General features: G+C 35.3%; 1 protein-coding gene across 3 annotated transcripts in view; it reads right to left on the bottom strand.

The window, feature by feature from the left end:
* LOC150086611 (uncharacterized) overlaps positions 1-23,796 on the bottom strand; it is a 180,182-nt gene that overhangs the window by 48,201 nt on the left and 108,185 nt on the right. For 2 of the 3 annotated variants that reach the window (XM_090372621.1, XM_090372622.1), the window contains exon 2: positions 8,867-10,020. In XM_090372621.1, the coding sequence (XP_090228747.1) occupies positions 8,867-9,534 (668 nt within the window). In that variant the 5' untranslated portion in view covers positions 9,535-10,020. Of the gene's footprint in view, positions 1-8,866; positions 10,021-13,811; positions 13,972-23,796 lie in introns of those variants that run through there. The other variant, XM_090372620.1, reaches the window with a different exon arrangement.

The raw sequence follows: 23,796 nt of genomic DNA, 5'->3' as shown, positions 1-23,796 counted from the left end.
TAAAACCACACAATCGAAAGAAACGGTTGACTTGGGCTAAGCGCCATCAACATTGGACAATTGAAGAGTGGAAAAACGGACTGTGGACGGATGAATCCAAATTTGAACTTTTTGAATCCGATTTATGGAGTAGAGTTTATGTGAGACGATCAATTGAAGGAAAAATGGCGCCACATTGTTTATACTTATAGTCAGGCACGATGGTGCTTCCATCATAATCTGAGGTTACTTCTGTCTTACTGGAGTGGGTGATGTCGTCAGAATTGAAGGACTTTTAAGAAAAGAAGACTTTAAAAACATTCTTGAACTTAATGCAATATCCTCTGGACTTCGACTTTGTGGAAGAAATTTTATATTACGAAAAGACAATGACCCGCAACACAGCTCTAAGCTGTGCAAGGACTTTCTAGTAACTAAACAGTAGGAGGGGTTATTGAAAATTATGGTGTAGCCATCCCCAATCACCTGACTTAAACCCAACAGAGCTTTTATGGGATCATCTAGACTTTCAAGTCCGTAAAGTCTTCCCATTTTTATAAAATTTGTGTAAAACCTTGCATATCGCTCGGAGTAATGTTATTGAAAACACAATTTTGAAATTAATCTCCAGAATGCCACGTTCGTGTAAGTCAATAATAAAAGCTCGTGGAGAATATTTTGATGAAAAACCAGTATAGTTGTTAACATTAATCATTTCAAAATTATTTTGCTGTAAATTTTTCAGTGCTTAATAAAAAAATCATAAAATACTTTGTAGTGCGTTGTTTTTTTTTATATATATATTAAACTGTACATTGTCATAGCTAATTTTAAGAAGAAGAAAATAAATAAACGAAAATTGTTGTCTTACGCAGTGATTCTAAACTTTTAGGCTTGAGTGTATCATCAACGTAACAGCAAAAAGATGGGAGGAATATCTCTGTTGCAACACTGCAATGGAACGTGATTGGCCTAAGAAGACTGTTTCATGTCACAGAAGCCACCATAACGGCTGATGTATTCATTCCATATATAGCAATCATTCCCTCTGAATTTCCATTTCAATTTAAGCAGCTCTAATTCCCTGTTTGTCTAAACTTTACCATGAGCATCAAAAAAGACAATCGAACAAACATTCAAAGTTGTTGACTCCAATCTGCAAAGACCATTTCTAGTTGGTGGTGTTAGAAACCTTTTTGATCTTGACCCAATTACAAAATCCCGAACTTTGCTTACACGGAAGTTCCACCTGAATAAAATAACTTCCATAATTTTTGGCTTTATAAATATCTAAGGGTTTAATTCAAAGCTACATCCCACAAGTAAAACAGGCCACATATTAATTTTAGGGTGGAAGAAACTTTAAGGGAGTCTGGTGACAAGAATTTTTATGGCTCTGTTTTGGTTATTGTATAAAGTACGTGGCCAACAGGAGGATTATAACAGGAAACCTCTTGCATAGGAAACTTAATCATCCTCTTGCTTTGTTGCCATGGGGACAACGAGATAATTAGTGTTATGCATTATTACTCCATGTATAAAGAGATAAGAAGGGGATAAAAAAGCCCTTTGACAGCCTAATCAGGCTTCCTTTTCCGTGTACTGAAGTTACAGAAGAGCTGTGTAAGGAAACAGGTACCCGCATTTCTTATCTGTACCAATCTACTGCTATCATATTACAGAACTTTCCCTTTCAAGAGTGGTTTGGTTTGTTCAGTAATGCCATTCAAACAACTGATTGTTTGAACAAACCATCTTGTTTAAATACAGAGAACATTTGTTTACATCTCTCTCTGGCAGCTAATAATGTCCAAAGCATACGGGCTTTAGTGTTCAAACCATGCAATAACTAGGAATAAACTATTCGAGTAGTTTGGTCCTTCTCTGTTTGTTTTAAAGTTTCCAAAAGTTTATGTCTCAAAGTGTTTCGAGTTCGGAATTGGACAGCTACGCATGTGTGATGTCTGTATGTTTAGGTGGCGATGGCTGACAGCTTGATAATATGGGCCATTTGATAAGATAAGATCGGTGTAATTATTTACTGGAACATAGTTAGTCCAATGTAAGTATCAATACCCTCAAGACTCACTGTAGATGAATGCGAATCTTCATTTAAATTCGGGTACAGATACTGAACTGGTACATACAAAATAAAGCGAAAGTTTACCTGGATGAAAGTCATTTTAAAAAATCAATCCTTACGAAACTTGAGTATAGAAAGTTAACAAACCTTATTTGAATTCTTTCGATACTGTAGAAAAGATAAAGTGGGATGAAAGACCAGATTATCTTACTGTAACGCAAGATTGATAAAATTAGACTTTCAGAAGCATGTGAAATGGTGGTGTAAACGTGAATTGAGGACTGTGTGGCTTATCTAAGCTTAACCACTCCGTTTAGAAAGAATCGTCCATCACTCTTGTCCAGAGTTTGGAAAATTCAAACTGATTGCAGTAGTGCTGTTGATCTAGTCCTGCACACTTTGCAATATTCAAGAAATAACAGACCTGCGAGAGCTGTGCTGGTTTCTAAACGCTTCTAGTGACTGATCTGAATCATCGATATTACAGAGAACCAATTCCTAAACTTCTACAGAAGTTGGAGAAGCTGGATGATGCTCTGTAGTAAGGATAGACACTGTTCCACAGAACACAAAGTCTGTCCAACCTCGTATTAATAGAAGACCTTCAAACTGTTAACGTAGCAAGCTAGTTTATACAGATGGATATAATCATTCACACTTTTCCATGTCCAAAACATAATTAACAGCACATTCCTATCTGGTATCAAACTTTATTCCATCTGTTTTCCAGTAGTCGCAGAGATTCTGTACACCAATAATATATGAGATGTTCGAAAGTACTTTCAAATGATTAATTATTAAAATTTCGAATTGCATTTAGAATCCGCTTGTCTGTTTATTGTTCAAAAGATGGTGCGACATCTGCTCTCAGAGCCTGTAAATAATATTGCTGCTTCACAAAGTCGAACTATCATAAGCGAAAGCAAGGGAGATAATGTAGCGCTTCTTGACACGTACATAATTAATTATTTCGAAAAATGATAAGTCGACACTAATGATCTCTTTATTAAGCAATACTCTAACTTTATTTTTTTATAGTTTCATAAACAATACACTTTTCATTCAGATAATCGAATTTTTAAACTCTGATAAAGTATTTAAAAACTTACTATAGCTTGCAAAAAAGGTTATAATAAACTAGATACGTTTGATTTACAGTCCCATGGTGGATGAGCTTGTTGATATATGCGAGTAAAACTCGCCATAAAGATGATTTACAGAGAATGGGTTTTTTTTGTAATCTTGTTGGGGAGGCTACAAAGACGCAAGAAATCGTTCACAACTGGTAACTGAGGGACACAACTTCTTACATAAGGAAACAGTAGTATAATTTGGACATTGAATTGGTAAATGGATAGATCTGAGTATTGCTGGAAGCGTCTGAATAAGAAAAGAGAAGGCTATTTTGTTCAGCTCGTGACCAACTAAAAAAAAAAATGGTAAGGCGCAAAGCACATACCGGTCGATAATTCCAGATGACAGCCGGGCAGTGAAAAACCCCATATGGAAATACAGAATAGGGATGTCCTGTTTTGGTAGGACTTTGGAATGCACGTTGATACTTACTGAAAATGGGAACTCTCTTGGAATGACCTGGGTGAGTCTGGAATTTTTTTTTGAAATCGCTTTTCTCCATATCGTTGTAGAGTTTGGAAAATATTCCAAAGAATTCGAAATGTTTGCAGAGAAATTTCCTTTGAAAAGATTTGCAAAAGAATTCGAGAGATTTGCAAATATTTATAAATATGAAAAAATAACAAAATGGATGTAATGTTAACTATGGATTCGAAGCCCAACTAACTCCTACAAATTCTTGTCCAACTAGTTCGAAATCAGGTAAGACAGAGCCTGAGACCGACTAACTCAGCCACGTTGTGAAAAAGGCCCATAAAAATTCCTCCCATCATCGACAGAACTCGAACTAAAATCCTTTCCACCCGGTGTGGGGAGGACTGCGATCCTACCAACTGTGCTACCCACGAGGGCCCTTTGCAGACTGAACTCTGCTCGAAAAAAATTCTTAATCTTGACTGTAAAAGAAAAAATCCTTCAACCAAATGTTATTAATCATTACGTTAGGCTTAGTGTTCAACATTCTCTGTTTGGTATCCTGCAGTATCACCAGATGGGAGCTGAATATCAGTTTAACTCTGTTATCTATCTATCTTTTACTCCTCCCCCATTATCACAAAGAAACATGGACGGTCCCTTTTATTACACGTTCCCCTGGCTTTTTAAAAAAAAAATATTGAAGATCTGCATAATTTTTAAATTATTTAATAAAATAAGTATATAATATATTTGCAATATTAACATCACATAAATTGATTTTAAAATATGTTAATTTTTTTAAAATTTATAAAATCTTTTAATATATTTTAAAACAACGTTAATCAGTTTTAATAATTCGACTATAGATAAATTATTATTAAAATAACGTTGGGAAATGAATTGTTTCCCCTCTAAGGTTTTCTTTCCTTTTCATTTTATTTTAATATAGTTATTGAGTACTCAAAAATTTAATCAAAACTAATTTTATTTAGTTAAATTTAGTTTAATTAAAATTCATTCAATACCAGAAGAAACTAAGCGATTAGCTCATTCCTTATATGGAATTATGACGTTTTACTCATCTTTGGCTCAAAGGGGCATTGAAGGATGTACATTATGCAAAAATGTACCTTAGAGAGCAAGAAGCTACCCTAAAATTATCACAATAGGTTGTTAATACTCCATGTTGGCGCATTGATACCAAATAGGACATTTCTATTGCCACGAGTTTCCTTGATATTGCACTACGCAAAATAAATACTGCTGCAAAGAAGAAGTATGTTTTTATTTATTTAAAGTAGTGCAATACCAAGGCAGCTCATTGTGGAGTACCTCCACAATATGAAATCGATGCACTAAGTAACAAATCTAGTTTGCTCAAAAGTTTCGTCCTTGAAGCTTCTGCCCTGAACTGCTTGGGATGGGTGCATACTTCAAGAGCCCCCCCCCCACCAGAAGTTTTTATTTGGTTTTCATAATTTATACAGAAACGTAATTCACTCAATTACCAAAGACTTCTCTCTCTCTTCTTATTTTTGTGTTCTCTCTCTCTCTCTCAGTAGTTTCAATCTAATAGAAGGGCCGGGTCGTCGATAATTCCATTACCAGTCTGCATACTTTGTACAAAGCGACGTAAGGGGATAACGAAAGGCCTAAAACATTACCCAAGTTTAACGCTGGATGGTTTACAAGGCCTAAGGATGAGGCCCCTTGGAGATCTGAAACAGCCAATAAGCTATCTGGCAAGAAAATACCGTTGTGCATTGGGAGCGAAAGGAGAAGCACGCCCGCTCATTAAAAGGGTAAGGCAGTAGACACGAACCGGCCCTGCGATGATCGTACGCCAAATCTACTTTTCGCCTCCCATGCTGTTTCATTTTCGCGGCACGCGTCTAGAGGACGGGAGAACAAAAACATTCGTTCGCTAGTAAACTGCGCTACGGATGATACACAGGCATTCCATTAACCTAGAACAGCTATTGTAGGGTGATCGCTAGATGTCGCTTCAATCGCTTTTACAAAAGGATTAATATTCGCTTCTTGTTTATGGTAAAGACTGTGTACAATACTGGCTTTAATTTTATATGAAAACATTCGATTTGTACACGAAATGAGAACTAATAACTTACATTATCAGTTTCTAAATACGAAGTCGAGTCATTCATCAAAATCTTCCATGATAAGGTCTCATTCTTCAGCGCATGCGCTTATCGAAACAGCCTATTTGTTTTTTATTTTATATATTTTCGTATTTTATAGTCCATAATACAATTAAATATTTCAAAGCTTTAAAGTGTTATTGTAAATAAATTTACAGCTGTTAATCACTCAAATAATACTAAAAAAATAATAATTTTTATGGTAAAGGCTTTAATTTTGTATGAAAACTGATTCTACTTGTAATGAATAGTAATAATTTCCGTGATAAGTTCTCATTCTTTCAGCGCACGCGCTCACCTAAACAGCTTAGTACTATTTTCGTATTTTATAGTTAATAATACAATTAAATGTTTAAAAGCTTTAAAGTATTATAGTAAATACATTTACAGCTGTTAATCACTCATATAATACTAATAAAAATATTTATTAATTTTATGAAATGCATGTGATAAAACATCTTTATTTTATGTTCAAATCTTCCGTGATAAGTTCTTTCTTTTCGCGCATGCGCTAATCCAAAAAGCTTATTAATATATGTATTTTATAGTCCATAATACAATTAAATGCTTAAAAGCTTTAAAGTATTATAGTAAATAAATTTACAGCTTTAATAATCAGTCAAATAATACTAAAAAAAAAACAAAGATTAATTTTATAAAATGCATATTGTATTAAACATAACTCATAAACAAATTTAAATGTTTGCAATACCTAGACAAGTAACTAGGTAAAAATTTCTGCTGCATAAATAAATTTCTTTTATAAAATAATCTGAATATTGAAATTTAAGTTTAAGTTTTAAATTTAATTTTTATTTATTTTTGATTTTTAATAAGTAAATGGAAATTTATTTAGAAACCTTTTCATTCAATCTAAGGTGTTAGAGACACGTTGGTTAATGTGGTGAGTCATCTTTTGGTTTTTCGATTCTGCGCAGAAGATTATTGAAAGTAACGTTGTTTACCGAATGTTAAGCGGAAATCGTTAAACGAAGTTTATCATATAGCTGGTAGGGAGAATGTAAAGTGAGGAATGTCTGTATATACTTTACATATTTAAACCCCTTGTTTGTGTCCAAAAACACGAATTGTTTCTCTTATAGCAGACTAAAAATGTCAAGTCGTTTGATTTATAACTGCTGAGTAGCCGTTAGTTCTTCTTTGAAGTAAACTGTACAAAGTCCACAGCGGTTTACGACCTGGATATGCTTCGGTAAGTGTGCAACATTGTCAAGTTCATTATCCTTCACATAACAGGTTTAATTCCAAAACATCATTGGCATATTGAGCGTTCCTGTTCAATTAAGTCAATGCACTGTAGAGTGATACTTATTAACTCCACCCCACCTCCTACCTCACTAAATGGATACAAAAACAACTTGCACACACGCATATGACAACGCTTTTTAAAGGGGGGGGGGGTTCATGAAATGCCCCTGTTTATGATGTTTGTAGCAATGCAGGATAAAATTTGATAAATAAAGTTGTGAAATCTGATGACACGTTTCTAGTTCGTGGACCTCAAAATCCCGTTTTATTGCTGAAATACTTGCAGATTCATGAAAAACATTTAATGGAATATTGCGTATATGTGGTTGTCAAAATATTAGAATATCATTCTCAGTTCCAGACGAAGTAACTTCTGACGTCTTGCCCTATTAATAATAATTTTTTTTTCGAATTTCATAACAATTTTCTCTGTTGGTAAGGCGAAACTGTTTTATGCAAATAAGGAAGCAAAAATGTGTCAATTTCACTTAGTGTACAGCGCCATCTTTACTGAAGTTTTATTGTATCCATATTTAAATAATACTTGCACGCGACATCGGAACCAAACGATACATTCTCATACTTTCAGCGCACGCGCTCATGAAAATTAGCATTTGCAAAAGACATGAATAACAAAATTTGCAGACGAACGGGAATTTCTGCTGCATAAATCAAGGAGAACAGAAGTGTATAAAAAGACTTTTGCGAATCTTTGAGAATTATGTAAATGTAACGAATGTAAGGTGTAGGTGTGTCTAAGGTGTAAATGGAGTTTAGGTTGAGGCACTTTGCAACTATCCACGAGCAAAGAGAAACGCGCCAAATATCGATTTGCATCGTGCTGTAGTACGATTTAAAAACAGCGAAGGTTAAAATAAACAGCACCGACATAGATTATATGTTCGTAATCGCGCCCTCTAGTAGAAGATATGAGTAAATACTATTAGATAAAAAATATTTTAATATCTATTTATCGCTAATAGCAATATATATATATTCATAATCCGGGCCCTCTCGTGGAAGATCTCAGTACTATTAAATATATTTTAATATCTATTTATGGCTCATTGGAAAGTATATATATTCGTAATCGCGCCCTCTAGTGTAAGATCTGAGTACTATTAAATATATTTTAATATCTATTTATGGCTCATACGAAATATGTTCGTAATCGCGCCCTCTAGTGGAAGATATGAGTAAATACTATTAGATCAAAAATATTTTATTTTAATATCCATTTATAGCTAATATGAAAGTATATATGTTGGTAATCGTGCCCTCTTGTGGAAGATATGAGTACTATTAGACGAAAAATATTTTAATATCTATTAAATATTAAATATTAAATGCTAATAGGAAAGAATGTTCGTAATCGCGCCCTCTAGTGGAAGATCTGAGTACTATTAAATATATTTTAATATCTATTTATAGCTCATACGAAATATGTTCGTAATCGCGCCCTCTAGTGGAAGATATGAGTAAATACTATTAGATCAAAAATATTTTATTTTAATATCCATTTATAGCTAATATGAAAGTACAGTATATACGTTGGTAATCGTGCCCTCTTGTGGAAGATATGAGTACTATTAGACGAAAAATATTTTAATATCTATTAAATATTAAATGCTAATAGGAAAGAATGTCCGTAATCGCGCCCTCTCGTGGAAGATATGAGTACTATTAGATAAAAAATATTTTAATATCTATTTATCGCTAAAAGACTGTGCATTTATTTAAGCCTATTTCACAAATGATAATACAAAATAGAAAGTAAAGTATTTTTAAACGTATTTATGAACTTTTAAAATAAAAGAAAACTTACCTACAGGTGCCTCCATTTTGGCATATGCTTCTACTTGCCGTTGGACTACAACTAGGGTCGTATTGACACTCGCTGCCAAAATATTCGGAGAAACAGCTGCAGTAGTAGACAGAGAAGTCTGCAGATGCAAAACATTTACCCGTGAACGTACAGTGGTGATAGATACACGCATCTTTCCTCACGGATTCATTCCTTCCGATAATCTCATAGGTGATATTAAAACCAAACACATCCAACAAAAACTCGCGCACTCTCATATGAATATTCCCAGCTTCTCTAACGACAAAGTCCAGAACCAGAACGGGTTTATTGGTGACTAGATAAGTTGGTTCTCGATTCGAGCTAATGGTACCGTAATCGGTCTTACCCATATGTAGTCGAGAGTCCGAATAGAAGGCGTACTCGGCAGCGCTTAGTCCCTCGCGCATGTAAAACTGGCTGAAATAAATAGCTATCACTTTATCCGCGGGGGCCTCTATGACCCACCGACAGGTAATAGGTATCGGGTATTCATTCGGAAAATTCGGAGTGTGGATTGTACCTTTAGGATCTTTCATGGTCCCGCCACAGTTAGTAAACACAGACGAAGGCCCTTCGCACGACCCAATTGTTGTCCTGCACAGAATGAAGCCTCCGATAATCCACAAGTGGGTGGCGAAAAGACCCATGACTTAATGAAAGCAGCATCTAGTTAGGAGACATGTCGTTGGGTTAATGGAGAAGTCGATCGCTTGTAGCGTAAGTTGGCCCTCTAACCTTCGTCTTTCAAGAGTACGTATCCTGATGGTCTTCATTGTTTCCAGTCACGTAAAAGGCCAAGTTGGGATGCCTTCTTTTCTTTTAAAGTAGGAGCAAAGCAATAAATAACTATCTCCTGGGTAAGCCTCTTTCCCATACAACTCGACCTCACTGACACGTATCAGCAGTTTCTGGTGCGAGATTTTTTTTTTAGGTTCAATGGACCTGTTCGCTGACGGCCGACATGCTTCGAAGGACGCTAGTATGGTCTGGGCTCTCCTAACATCATTGACTTCTGGCAGTAACAACGTAACCACTAGTTTGTAGAGTTAAAAAAAAGAAATGATACAATGTTTCCTCCAACTACGTCAGTGTTCGGGTTTTCCAATAGTAGGACAAGCCTTCTCCAGGTACGCCTGCAAGTAAAAAGACAAAACAAAAAATTCATTCTAATTTATGATTAAAAGTAATTGTTTTTAATTTTTATTTCAATTATTTTAAAATTTACTTTATAATTTTAAAATAATTATTTTATTTTAAAATGTTTATAAACAAACATTTTTCAAACAGTTATACTGTTCTTATATCTCGGAAGAAAACAATAGATCTCTAAAACTGTGCCCAAAAGACAGCTGTCAGCTAAAAGATTTAAATAAAATTTTATCTATTGGGAATCCGTTATTACATGTAGACGAACGGACGGACATGATACATAATAACTTAAATAAATACACTATATTGCCTATTCATTCCTCCAATCAGCGCACGGCAACAAACATAATAACCAGTTCTTCAGCTACAATATGTAGAAGAAAAAAAAAAAAAAATAAATAAATAATCATTGGCGGATTGCTATTGGTCGAATCTTTCTAAAAGATATAAATATAAAATTTCCTGAAATTTTATCCATTGGGAGTCAGTTGTTACATGCAGATGGACGAACGGACATGATACATAATAACTTAAATTGTATAACTTACTACGTAGAAAAAAATAAAAATAATAATAATATTAAATAAATAACTGGCGGATTGCTATTGGTCGAATTTTAATGAAACTTGGGAAGGCTGTGCATATATTTCTAAAAGATCTAAATACCAAATTTCATGAAATTTTATCCATTGGGAGTCAGATTGTTACATGCAGACGGACATACGGGCATGGCGAAGACAATAGGCGCTTTACGATAAGTGAACGCTCTAATAAACGCTTGTAGTGGAGTAATTCATTTTATAAGCGATGTCCTGAAGGCTTTGCCAATTAAGTTAACTTGTGATTTGCATGAATACAACGGACACAAGCTCCGGCTCATCTTTCTGTCGCTACATCATTTTAAATAGCTTACGAATTTCATAATTACTTTTCGGTAATCGATTCGAAATCTCAGGCAATTAGCCTAATGAACAAAATTCCGCACTTATTAAAACAGATTTCGCCTTTTGATGCGTGCCTCAATAAACACAATTTGCTTATTCGCAAAATAGAAAGCCAACTATGAGTCTTTCCAAGAAACTTTCGGGGTACAGCGCTACCATGACAACGGCGTGACGTCACTTTCCTCCCATGGCGTGCAATGCGACGTGCGGGAACTCCTCGAAGCCTCTTGATTGGCATTTTCTAAGAGCCAAACCCTGCCTGCCATTAGCATCATTAACAAATCATTGGAGCTTTTTAAAAGCTGAAAAATCTTGTCCCAAAGAGGGTCATTAAGAGGTACGACACTGATTAGAGCATCCTCGGACTTGCTGGTAACACGAGAAAATGTGAACTCTGATGACCTTCGTAATGATAATGACAATTAATAAGGTTAACGAAAGGCGTATGAAATTGTAACCGTTATGTTGATGGTGACGTCACGACACCTGATTTTTACGCGCTTCCGGTGTTATCAGACGATGGAAGACGTCTATTATGCGTCATTAGTAGCGCGTGGTGCATCCCAGTGGGCCCGCGAAGGGGCTGTAGTACACGCGTTTAGATCGCACGTGGTTCGAACCCACGTGACTGCCAAACACGGTTTAATGATAATGTTACCTGTATGGTGGGAGTGCAAACAGAACATTTATTTGAAATGTTTGAATTTAGTATTAATATTTGGCTACGTATTACTGTTTAGATGCGATTTTAAAATTAAAATTTTGTCAAATCAACTGCTTTTTCTCAATAGAAAGGTTGTTCCCCGTCCTGGGTTTAGTCAAAAAACGGCATCAGTGTACTTCTGAAACGAGCATAATAAAAACAAAACAGTTAGCATTAGCAAAGGCATATGATGCACGAAAGCAAGTTCATGCAGCATCAGCCTAAAAAAAAAAAAAAAAACAACCCTTCCCATTTCACCCAACCAGCCACTCCAAATGTTTGTTCAGTTCCTCCTTGAATTTATTTAACCTGTCAACTTCCACAACGACAGATGGTAGTTTGTTCCAGTGATCAACCACCCGCTGGCTAAAGGCAAATTTCCGCACATCTATTCTACATCTGTCTTTTCTTAATTTGAATTTATGTCCCTTTAGGTTTGTAATCTGAACAAGTGGAAGGATCCCATCAGAATTCAGCGTGCTCAACCCATTCAAGGCCTTATACACCTCAATCAGATCACCGCGCAGGTGCCTAGTCTCCAGCCACTGCAATTTGCAGAATTTAAGCCTCTCTTGATAAGAGGATCCCTTCATTCCCCTCACCAATCTTATTGCCCTTCTCTGTACACGCTCAAGTAAATCTACATCCTTCCTAAAATGAGGCCTCCAGACCTGTACGCAGTACTCAAGGCGTGGCCTGACCATTGCCTTATACAGAGGGATAATCACCTCTTTTTCCCTGCTAGCAAAATTCCTGTATATCATTGACAAAACCCCATGAACTTTCCTGGCAGCATGTCTGCATTGCTCAGAAAACTTCATATCTGACTGCACAATTACTCCCAGGTCTTTTTCATTTTCTACCACCTTAAGTGTAGTACCACACAGTTGGTACGTTTCTCTGGGGTTACTTCTACCCATATGCAGTACTTTGTATTTATCAATGTTAAGCTTTGCCACTTCTCAGACCGTCTGCCCAACTTTTCTAGATCCTGTTGCAGCAGCATACCGTCATTAACAACCCTATCAACCTTTATATCATCTGGAAACATGGACATTAAGCTTGATATATCTTCATCAATCACATTGATAAATATAGAAAATAACAATGGGCCCAGCACCGAACCCTGGGGTACTTCACTAATAACATCAGTCCCCGAAGAGCAGTGTCCATTGATTACCACTCTCTGTCTTCTCCCACTCACCCATCCTTTTATCCATTGCAGCGACTTACCTTTAATACCATTCTGCTCCAACTTGTGCAGTAGCCTTCCATGTGCAACAGTATCAGAAGCTTTCCTGAAATCCAAGTACAAGATATCAAAATTATTTTTTGCCTCCAGTTCCTTTGTGACCACATCATAGTATCCAGTCAGATTGGTCAAACGAGACTTTCCCTTAACAAACCCATGCTGTGTCTGAACTATTACTGCAACCTTGTCTAAATGATCCTGCATTGCATCTTTACCAATTGCATGTCACGTTCGCTCTTCAATATCCACGATTAGCTGTGTAAAACAGCTAGTTGTAGAATGAAATTTGTGTGCACTATTGCACACAAATTGCACTATTGCACACAAATTGCACTATTGCGCAGTACAACAAAAGGAAGTGTATTACAATCAAAAACACTCACAGAACATTCACAAAACAAGTTTCATCAAGTTTCTACATTCAAAACAACAATCAACGTAAGCTTAATTTCATTCGGAAAAATAATTTGTTTCTACAGTAACCAGACGAGAAAGAAATCATCAACAGCGCAACCAAACGAGAAAGAAATCATCAACATCGCAACCAAACGAGAAAGAAATCATCAACAGCGCAACCAAACGAGAAAGATATAATCAACATCGCAACCAAACGAGAAAGAAATCATCAACAGCGCAACCAAACGACTATTTCAGTCGTCTGGTCACGATAAAACAACAATGATAGCTATTGACATTGAAATATTAAGAAATACACTTATAGCCGTTACTATAGTAACCAAACAAATAAAACTTGTCTACAAACGCGTCGTTTGGTCCACAAAAAATTTTAATTTCACAATATTTTTTATTATTCCTTATTCTATCATCAATAACGATACTTTTAATAGTTAATTACAATAAAAAAAAAAAACTTACTGGTCAGATAGTGGTGGCCATTGTAAGAAAGTACTAACATTTGAACTTCGTTGATATGGAAGCAGTTACTGTACTACTTTGTTAGAACTGTTGCTAAGATAAGCGTGAATATGGCTGTTTCCGCTCGATGCCACTACCTGTGAACGCTGGTAAAAACAGAGGAAAAATGAATGGGATGGGGGGTATTGCAACCTGCTGTTATCTCCTTTTCTGACCTTCGCCGATCGTACTTTGTTTGGGTATTTACCGACAGCAAGGACACCTGTTAAACCAGTGACGGAAGTTACCGGTGGATGAGTACGAGATGTGACGTCAGAAGAGGGGAATCGAACAATTGAGGACTGTAGAAGCAGACGAGATCTGTATAAATAGAAAAACTCTGTATCGATGTGTGTCTGTGCATTATTTTAACGATTGGGTGACTGGGTATGATGGTATCGGGTTACCAAAAAAGTTGGTCTGTGAACTTGGTTCCAAATGTTAGTGTAAACATTAAGTTCAGCGTTTTGTAGACCCCCTTTGAAGGATTTTTTCTTATTTTGGACACGTGTAGGATGGTCTATCAACGACCCATTTACTGCTATCGGAAAGACGAATGTTTATATTTTTCTCCCAACAAGTGTAGCAGTCCAGTCTTTGACATAAATTGCATTTTTCGCTGATGAAATTACGAAAAATATTACTGACTAAGCGACCTCTGTTCATTCAAGGGTCGTTCACTTGCCAGGAATGAACACAGGGTGGTGATAAGTGTGTGGGAGTAAAATAGGGGCTAATCCTCGCAATTTCCCAATCAAATTTCTGCATGCATTCCATCCTACTCCATAGATATGTTGTAGATTTTCTAAAGTTTACACCTGTATGGTGTAGCGCCACCACTTTTGTAACAATTAGGGAGGAGGATTAAGTTTGGCACTGATTTATTTATAATATGGTACATTTACCATCGACACTGTTCATCAGATCAGTGCAATCTTTGCAAAGCAGTTGGATTTTAAATCTTGGGTACGAGAAAGAATTTTTTAAGTATTATCTACCTTCATTCCGTTCATAACTGTTAGCATAAACTTTCAACAATCGAAAGAAAAATATTATTACTTAATAATAGAAACACAAAAAATTGTTATTACTTAATAATATAAATAAAAATTCATGACGTAACAATTGAAGAATACATTATGTAAAAACTGAAGAAAAGAAAATATATTATTACGTAACAATTGAAGTAAAGAAAATATATTATTACGTAACAATTGAAGGAAGTTCATTATTGCCTAAAAATTGTAACGGAATATTTTATTACGTAACAATTGAAGCAAAGACGAATTATTGTTGCGCAACAATTGAATCATAGACGGATTATTGTTACGTAACAATTAAAGCAAAGACGAATTATTGTTGCGCAACAATTGAAGCATAGATTGATTATTGCTACGTAACAATTAAAGCAAAGACAAATGATTGTTACGTAGAAACTGAAGCAAAAATTATTATTCTTTTAATAACAGAAGCAAAAAATTTATGATTACATTAAAATTGAAGCATAAAAATTATTACCGCGTAACAACGGAAGCAAAAAAAGTTATGGATTATGAAGTGACGTAAGAAATATTTTAATGACGTCGTACACAAGTTAATTCAGATACATCAGAGGGCCTGTTCGTATTCGGAAGTGATGGTGGATAGGTTATTATTAGTATTAAACTCCTTCACACACAAACAATGGACACAAAATTGTCAAATTCGCTTAATTGCCTGATTCACGGAACAAATCAAAATATTAAGCTTGCATAATTGACCATTAATGACACCGTGCACACAATAAAGTTAGACTATTAAATCTAATCAGTGTACCGCACATGTCAGCTCATAGAGTTGTTGAATAGAATGATTCAGTGATGCCCAAGCTCATCTTTTGAGTAAGAAAGTACGTGGAACAATCGATATGACTCAAGGAAATTGGGTGGAAAAGCAGCCAGAATAAAGTAGTATTTGAAGGTCAAATGCATTAAAAATCTCTAAATTGGAGTGATATCTTTAAAGCATTTTCGAGAACTATTTCAAATACTTCCCACACTGATTGTGGAACAGAAGGATTGCAAAGGATACAGTGTACAGTGTCTAAAATTCTTAATGTGAATTTAAAGGATTGGAAGATAATATTTCTTCATAATCCACTATAAAGTACCTTAGATCGGACTCTAGATCGTAGCTAGAGAGTACTATTCTTTATTCCAACAGTACTTTTCACTCATCTTTTTATGATTCTTCCATTACTCAATTTAAAGTTAAATTTTCCGGTTAATTTATTTACTAACGACAGCTTCTGTGAAAACAATACTCCCTTCCAGTTATAAGTACGTACCCAAGGATCTCCATTATAGACAATTCAAAATCTAACGGCCAGCGATTTTAGTAACGTCACTTCTTGTGTTTCCACTTGCGTGTGTATGCGAAAAGGAATCCATCTTATGCTGGCCACTTAAAGCTTTTCATATCCACCGGGATAATAACAGGGATTGGACACTGTCAACTGGTAAAAATATATCTAGATGAGATTTACCAAGAAAAACAAGAAGTCGAAAAATACCGGAAGTAAAAATCAAAGCAACGGTCTAGAAAACCTGCGACCACAATGACCTAGATAGACCCATATAGGATGATGGAAGAAATCCCTCTGGATCCTGAATAAGTAAATGAAAAATCAAAGCGCATTTGGAAGCCAAGAAAAGAAGTAGCCATAATCATTCACCCGAAACTAATCAAAGTACGCAATCGAAGGCCTCGATCATCTTTGTACTTTATGCTTCAATGATCTAATCTTCATCCCCACCCTCCCATTTCCCGAAGCTGTGGGCAACTGGGTTATGAGGTGCGAACACGACAGCAAGATGTTAACCACTGGCAGGCTTCAACGTTTTTATATTCATCGATGAATACGCGGTACCACATATTTATATAAATGAATGTTCAATGAAGTAAAAGGTTTTGGAAATAAGAGATATTTTGGCAACTTATTTAGGAAGAATGCAGAAATTTAGAAAAAAGAAAATAATATATTTTTATCCATTTATTTTGCATAAAAGGATTCACATCTCATAGGTGGAGAAATATGGCTTCTCAGAAGCAGGTTAGAAAGTGAGTACGTGCCTATCTCAGCTCCTGACTCACTCCCCAGAAGTGGGCAACTCAGGGTCTCACTAGGGCCTTATGGCCAAGTAACCACAACAACAACAGACCAGAGTTTTCCATGTGGGAAACCACTGGTCCTCAAAATACCATTACCACCATGCCTATTTCAGCCCGACCCTGTCCACATTGTAACACCTTTAATCAATCCGCATAAGATCATTATTTTTTAAACATACCACTTCAGTTGAATCCTATGCTTTTCCAGGAGCATGAATTGGTTGAGGGTGGGAAGCTAGAAGAAAATTATGGGCGCAGAAACCAGTTGAAAGGAACAGACCATCGTACCATCCCTTAGTCAGAAGCATCGAGAACTGCCCTGCCACAGATCCTGGTGAAAACGCCTCACTGGGCCAGGCACTTTTCCACGTAGAGGACTCGGACTCCAAACGGGCCCCTTCTTCGAGGCTTTTCAAATTCTCTCTTATTACAACAACTAGTTCAAAACATATCTTTGAAACACTTCTTAAAATGTAACTCGACTTCCATCTAACTTATAGTGAGGGCAACGGGTTCTCCAAAATCGATATTTCTTAATGGGGCCGATAAACAGCTCCTTCCACCGATCTAAAACAACAACTAATCTGTTTCCAGGGTGACATCAATATTTTGAAACGTACGCCCTGAGAACTTTCTCATCCTAGTGACTTCATTTCCGAATTAAAAAACATTTAACACCATTTTTCAAAGATTTCCTTTGTTCAAATTGATCTAAAAAGTAATTTTAATCTTATTTCCCAAGTAGAAAACAAAAGGCTTTTAAGCTAATAAAAAAAAAACATAAGGAAAACAAGAAAATCAGTGGCGCCCTTTGAAATACTGGATATTTCCTTCTCTGGTAAATGGGTTTCTTTGTAGTAGAAGTCGGGCATAATAATTAGATTTTCAAACGAACGCCTCCCTCACATTTTTATAAAAGTTGTTTATCATCTAAGATAGTGTTTGTATCATCAAACACGGGAACTGGATTATAATGAAGAGCACTGCCAAGAAACAGGAGAGGAAGAAATCAAACAACGTTATTGACTGTTAAGTTGTCCTCATTCAAACAGAAAATGAACCGTGGGGTTATTAACACAGATACGTCTTTGTAGCGAGGCTGTTTGCGACCTGTTTGTAAATACTTCATTCGGATTAGAATTTAATTGATGGCAAGAGATCGTTATAACAGGAAATGAGTTGGAGTCAGAGGGCGTAAGGGTCTCCAGGGATGGATTGGAAAACAAGCAATTTAAGCAAGAAGATGCGACACTTAACAATTTGAATTGTCTTGGTAGCTGAAACAACAACCACACCCACGCTCCGAAAACAGAGAAAGACAGAGAGAGAAAATGATGAAAGATAAATGGAGACAATATACACCGATGAGCAAAAACATTATGACCAGTGAGTGGTTTTGCAAATCGAAGCAAATGCAGGTGAACGACTGGGTCAGAGCATATCCGAAACAGCACGGCTGGTGGGATGATCACGATCAGCCGTGGTCAGTACCTACCAAAAGTGGTCCAAGGAGGGGAACTCAAACCGCTGGCGAGGTGTTGGACGACCACGACTCATTGATGCTCGAAGGCTCTTCCGGATGGTACGTGGCAACAGAAAAGGCGACTGTGGCGCAACTCGCTGGTAATTGGATTGCTGGTGGCGGGAGTAATGTGTCACAACACACAGTACATCGAACCCTGTTGAAAATGGGACTGCGTAGCCGCAGGCCGCTCCGAGTGCTAATGCTAACCACGGTTCACCGGCGACAATGGGCACGCGACAATCGAAACTGAACCTTGAGTGATTGGAAGAATGTCATCTGGTCCAATGAATCACGTTTCCTGTTGCACCATGTGGACGGCCGGGTACGTGTGTGTCGTTTACCTGGGGAAGTGATGGCGCCTGGATGCACCTTGGGATGAAAACAAGCCGGTGGAGGCGGTGTCATGCTTTGGGCGATGTTCTACTGGGATACCCTGGGTCCAGTCATACATGTGACGTCTACCACCTACCTAAACATCATTGCTGATCAGGTACACCCTTTCATGGCAACGGTCTTCCCCTCTGGCGGTGCCGTCTTTCAGCAGGATAATGTGCCATGCCACATCGCCCGGATTGTTCGAGACTGGTTCGCAGAACACGAGGAAGACCTACAGGTATGGCCCTGGCCTCCATCAATCCCATCGAGCATCTGTGGTTTGTGTTGGAACAGCAACTCCGATCTGCGGCGTCTTACGTGCTGGTACCAGATACCACAAGACACATTTAGAAATCTTGTAGAAATCTTTGGCTGCACCTGGAGGACCAACATCATATTAGGTAGGTGGTCATAATGTTTTGGATCATCGGTGTAGTGTACTTTCGCCGTCCGAGAAATTTATTTTAGCTTCTAGGGTTTTTATATCTGCATTAATGGTGTAATAGGAGAAAGATAGGTGAACTCAAGAAAACATGATCACTGGTGATTAAAGGGCGAGCATAGACAACACGAGAATTTTCATAAAAACTCATAGATGGTCTGATTTATTCTTTATATTGTATTCATCATCATCATCAGCCATTTCAATCGACTACAGGATGGAGGTCTCTCCACCAACTTTATAGTTTCCTCTGTTTTGTGCAATGGCCATCCATTTACTACCCACAAACTCATGAATTTCATCTATCCATCTCTGCCCTTGTTTTCTAGGTTTTCTTCTAGCTCCTCTTGGGTACCATTCTGTTATTTTCTTAGTCCATCTGTCATCATGTCTTCGAGCTATGTGTCCTGCCCAGGACCATTTTAGTTCTTTAGTTTTGATAAGAATGTCCTTTACTTGAGTTTGCTGCCTAATCCATGTGTTTCTCTTCTTATCCAACAGTCTGATTCCCAATATATTTCGTTCCATTCTTCGCTGTGCAGTTCTCAGCTTCTCTTCCATTCTTTTGGTGAGTGCCCAAGTTTCACTTCCATAAGTCATTGTGGGGAGTATACATTGGTTCATTATTTTACGTTTCATACAAACAGAGATATTGCTCTTCAGTATGTGACTATATTTCCTGAATGCTATCCATCCAAGATTTATTCTTCTCTTGACTTCCAGCCATTTATCATTATTACAGTGACTTGTCCAAGATAGGTATATGAATCCGCCTTTTTAATGGAATAATATGATATAAGTATATAGATTCATATACTTATATTGTATTACGATTGCCAAACATTCTGAGAGATACTGCGGATCACAAATCATTTGGTGGTCAAAAGTCCGGTTGAACACCAAAAGGAGTTTAATCTTAACATTTATACATGCCTTGAGCACACTTTTTCTTTTTTTATCTAGATATTTGAATTATAAGAATTGTGTCTACAATTTTTGGCAGGGAAGTGTATATTGTACTTTAGTTAGAGACAACAATTTTATATTGGAATACCCTTCTGTGAAATCCCAGTCAAATGTCGCAATCCAGATTAAAGGTAAGGGCCGAAGAAAGATGAGACCTAAGACTGTGGATCAGTGGAAGTTTGAAAGACTGAAACCCGATAGAAAAGTCTAACAATACGCTTACTTTCAGCTTTCGTTTTATCGAAGATTTTCTCTATAAACCTTAGAAAATCGAATGCAATAATGTCCAATATTTTTTTATTCTTATAACGTTGCGTGTTCTATGTTCAGGGAAAATTTAGGAAAAAACACGCACTTTTACTTAAAAATATAAAATAAAATACAAGTCGTCTGCTATTATTAATAACCGATAACAAAATAATTTTACGACATTTCCATAATATCGGTTATATTTCCTGGTGAACACAATTGTATTGTTGAAATAAACAACTTTGGCTACACGTGGGGAAAAAACAAAACGGAAAAATGTAAATATTTCGAACTTGGATAAACAATCATTACCAAGAAATTCGAAGGCTATGTTGTTTACAGATGTATTGTGAGATGGCAATGTATTAGTAACCTTTTGGATTACCCTTACAGGAAAATTCTTAAGGGAAAACCCTCCGGAAAGACAGATGTAATTTAAGATAAATAAACGCAAACAACAAATGTGAAATTTTCCAAAAAAAAAAAAAAAAAGAGTGAGAATAATAATAAACAACATTTAGATACGTATTTACCATACCTTTTTATGACTTAGCCGGCCCTTCAGTTCTATCTAATATGTAGAATATTGAAATCATTGGATTGTTTCGTCCTCAGATTTAAAAAAAAAAAAAAATGTCAACGCAGACAACGCCATTGAGTCGTGAAAGCATCTGGTGCATCGGTATTTCCGCAAAACTGAGAATCACCGGAGCAAAAAAGAAAGAAAGAAAGAAACATGTCAAGCTACACGATGCAGTGAAAATGAATCTTTTCAGTACAGCGACCATCCACCAACAACAGAACAGAATGTGGAAATCATTAACCAGGAAATCAAGGTAGTTGTCGATGGTGACGTAAATTTTTACGCCTGCATTTTGTAAACCCCAACTCACGACCCTTACGTCAAGAGAATGATAACATTAATTCTCGAGAATGTGAGCAGAAATTAATAATTTCTACTGTAAATGGTGAATTACAAATAATCCTGTCAGTTAAATTACCATCATTCTTATGACGTATCATTTAACTTACCTATTATTACACCGCTTTAACTTACCTACTTAATTTCGATTATAAATCTGTAACTGTATAGCGCCCCCTATCGTTGCTAACAGCACTTTATGACTCCGGTGGATGATTTGTTCTCTTTGGGGTTAGATTTCGGTGGCGTGGAACACCAATCAACTGACATGTGATCAACTTGCTCGCGTTGGAAAGCAATAAGGTTTCACAGCAGACGATGTGTCAGCTGCAAAAGCAATTGAAGTCACCAACAGATTTCTAATTTTGTGCTGAGTAGTGTATTTTGTTCGTCTGCCAAATGCTCAGTTGGGTTAACTCAAACGTTATTAAGAGTTAAATAATGTTATTAAAATCAATAACATTATTGATTTTGACTTACTTATCCATTTAAGCGTTCTTTTATTTGCATTTTCTGTGCCATTTTCTGTGTAATTAATTTATTTGAAACGAAATAGTCCATCTAAGATTTTTGACACCATTTTTTACTAATTATTTACGTCTTTTACTAATTATTATATTAATTGCTTCCGTATTATTTATGGAATGCAGAATTAATTTTAAAATTCATTAAAATGATATATTTGTACATATTAGAGATATTTTATTCAAATAAAACTATAAAATATATAAAAATCGTATATTTATACGTTTCAACGAGACTACTGCAGCGCCACAATACTCAAGCGGCTGATTAATGAAACTTGACTAGAGTCGTTATTTCTATAACATTTAATTAAATATATTCACAATTAATTACGCAATTGAATAAGCGATTTTAATAGATTTTAGACAATAATAATTTCATTATTTGCAAAGATGATTAAAAGTTCATTATATATAAAAAATATATTGACGTAATTTAAGAATAATAGATGGATTATTTTATTAATTTCATAAAATAAGATTTACAATATAACCAATGTTAATGAATTGCTATACGTAGCAAATATAATGGCAGGTTATGAATTTATTAATATTTAAATAAAATTCCTTATAAATAATTAAACATATTAAAAAATTAATGTACTTTTTAAATATTTAAAAATTTATTTTATATTTTTTAATACGATTTGATTCTTAAACACCACTTAATTTTAATAATCACTTTACATTATAAAAGAATTAAAAAGTGGATCTGAGTTTTTCTAAATTATGTCAGAATTGTGTCTTTACAATTTTGTGTTTTGATTTATCGTTGCAATAAGGGTCGGACAATCCCTGGGATGCCCCGTTATAATTACCATTAAGGCGAGAAAAAGACTTAAAAGGTGCGTTGCTTAAATCTGTTATTCGCTCTATTTCGTTATTATTTTTGAGTTAATGTGAGCTATTCATGATTTCAGCTAAAACAACAAATAAATAGCAGATAAGCAGATATCAATAAATAATAAATATCAAAATAAACGAATAATAAATAGCTAATAATTAAATAAATAGCAAATAAAAGAAATTAAGCTTTTTAATGGTTAATTGGGCTGTTCATGATTTCAGCTAAAACAACAAATAAATAGCCAATAAATAAATAAGGAGCTAATAAATAGCACAAATAAATAAGAAATAGCAAAATAAATAAATAATAAATAGCTAATAAATAAATAGCACAAATAATAAATAGCAAAATAAATGAATAATAAATAGCTAATAGATAAACAGTACAAATAGCTAATAATTAAATAAATAGCAAATTAAAGAAATTGAGCTTTTTAAAGGTTAATGTGGACTGTTCATGATTTCAGGCAAAACAACAATAAATAGCCAATAAATAAATAAATAGCAGAAATAAATAAATAGTAAAATTAATAAATAGTAAAATTAATAAATAGCAAAATAAACGAACAATAAATAGCGCAAATAAATATCTAATAAATAAATAGCATAAATAAATATGTAATAAATAAATAGCTAATAATTAAATAAATAGCAAATAAAAGAAATTTAGCTTTTTAAAGGTTAATGTAGGCTGTTTATGATTTCAGCTGAAACAATAAATAAATGATAAATAGCAAAACAAATGAATAATGAATAGCAAAATAAATGAATAATAAATAGCTAATAGATAAATAGATAGATAATAATTAAATAAATATCATATTAAAGAAATTGAGCTTTTTAAAGGTTAATATGGGCTGTTTATGATTTCAGGCAAAACAACAATAAATAAATATATGGCTAATAAATAGCTCAAATAAATAAATAATAAATTACAAAATAAACAA

Source organism: Mastigoproctus giganteus, chromosome 4, assembly GCF_048544385.1.
Source record: "Mastigoproctus giganteus isolate SK-2022 chromosome 4, ASM4854438v1, whole genome shotgun sequence".
Lineage (NCBI taxonomy): Eukaryota > Metazoa > Arthropoda > Arachnida > Uropygi > Thelyphonidae > Mastigoproctus > Mastigoproctus giganteus.
This window is presented reverse-complemented; position numbering and strand designations above follow the sequence as displayed.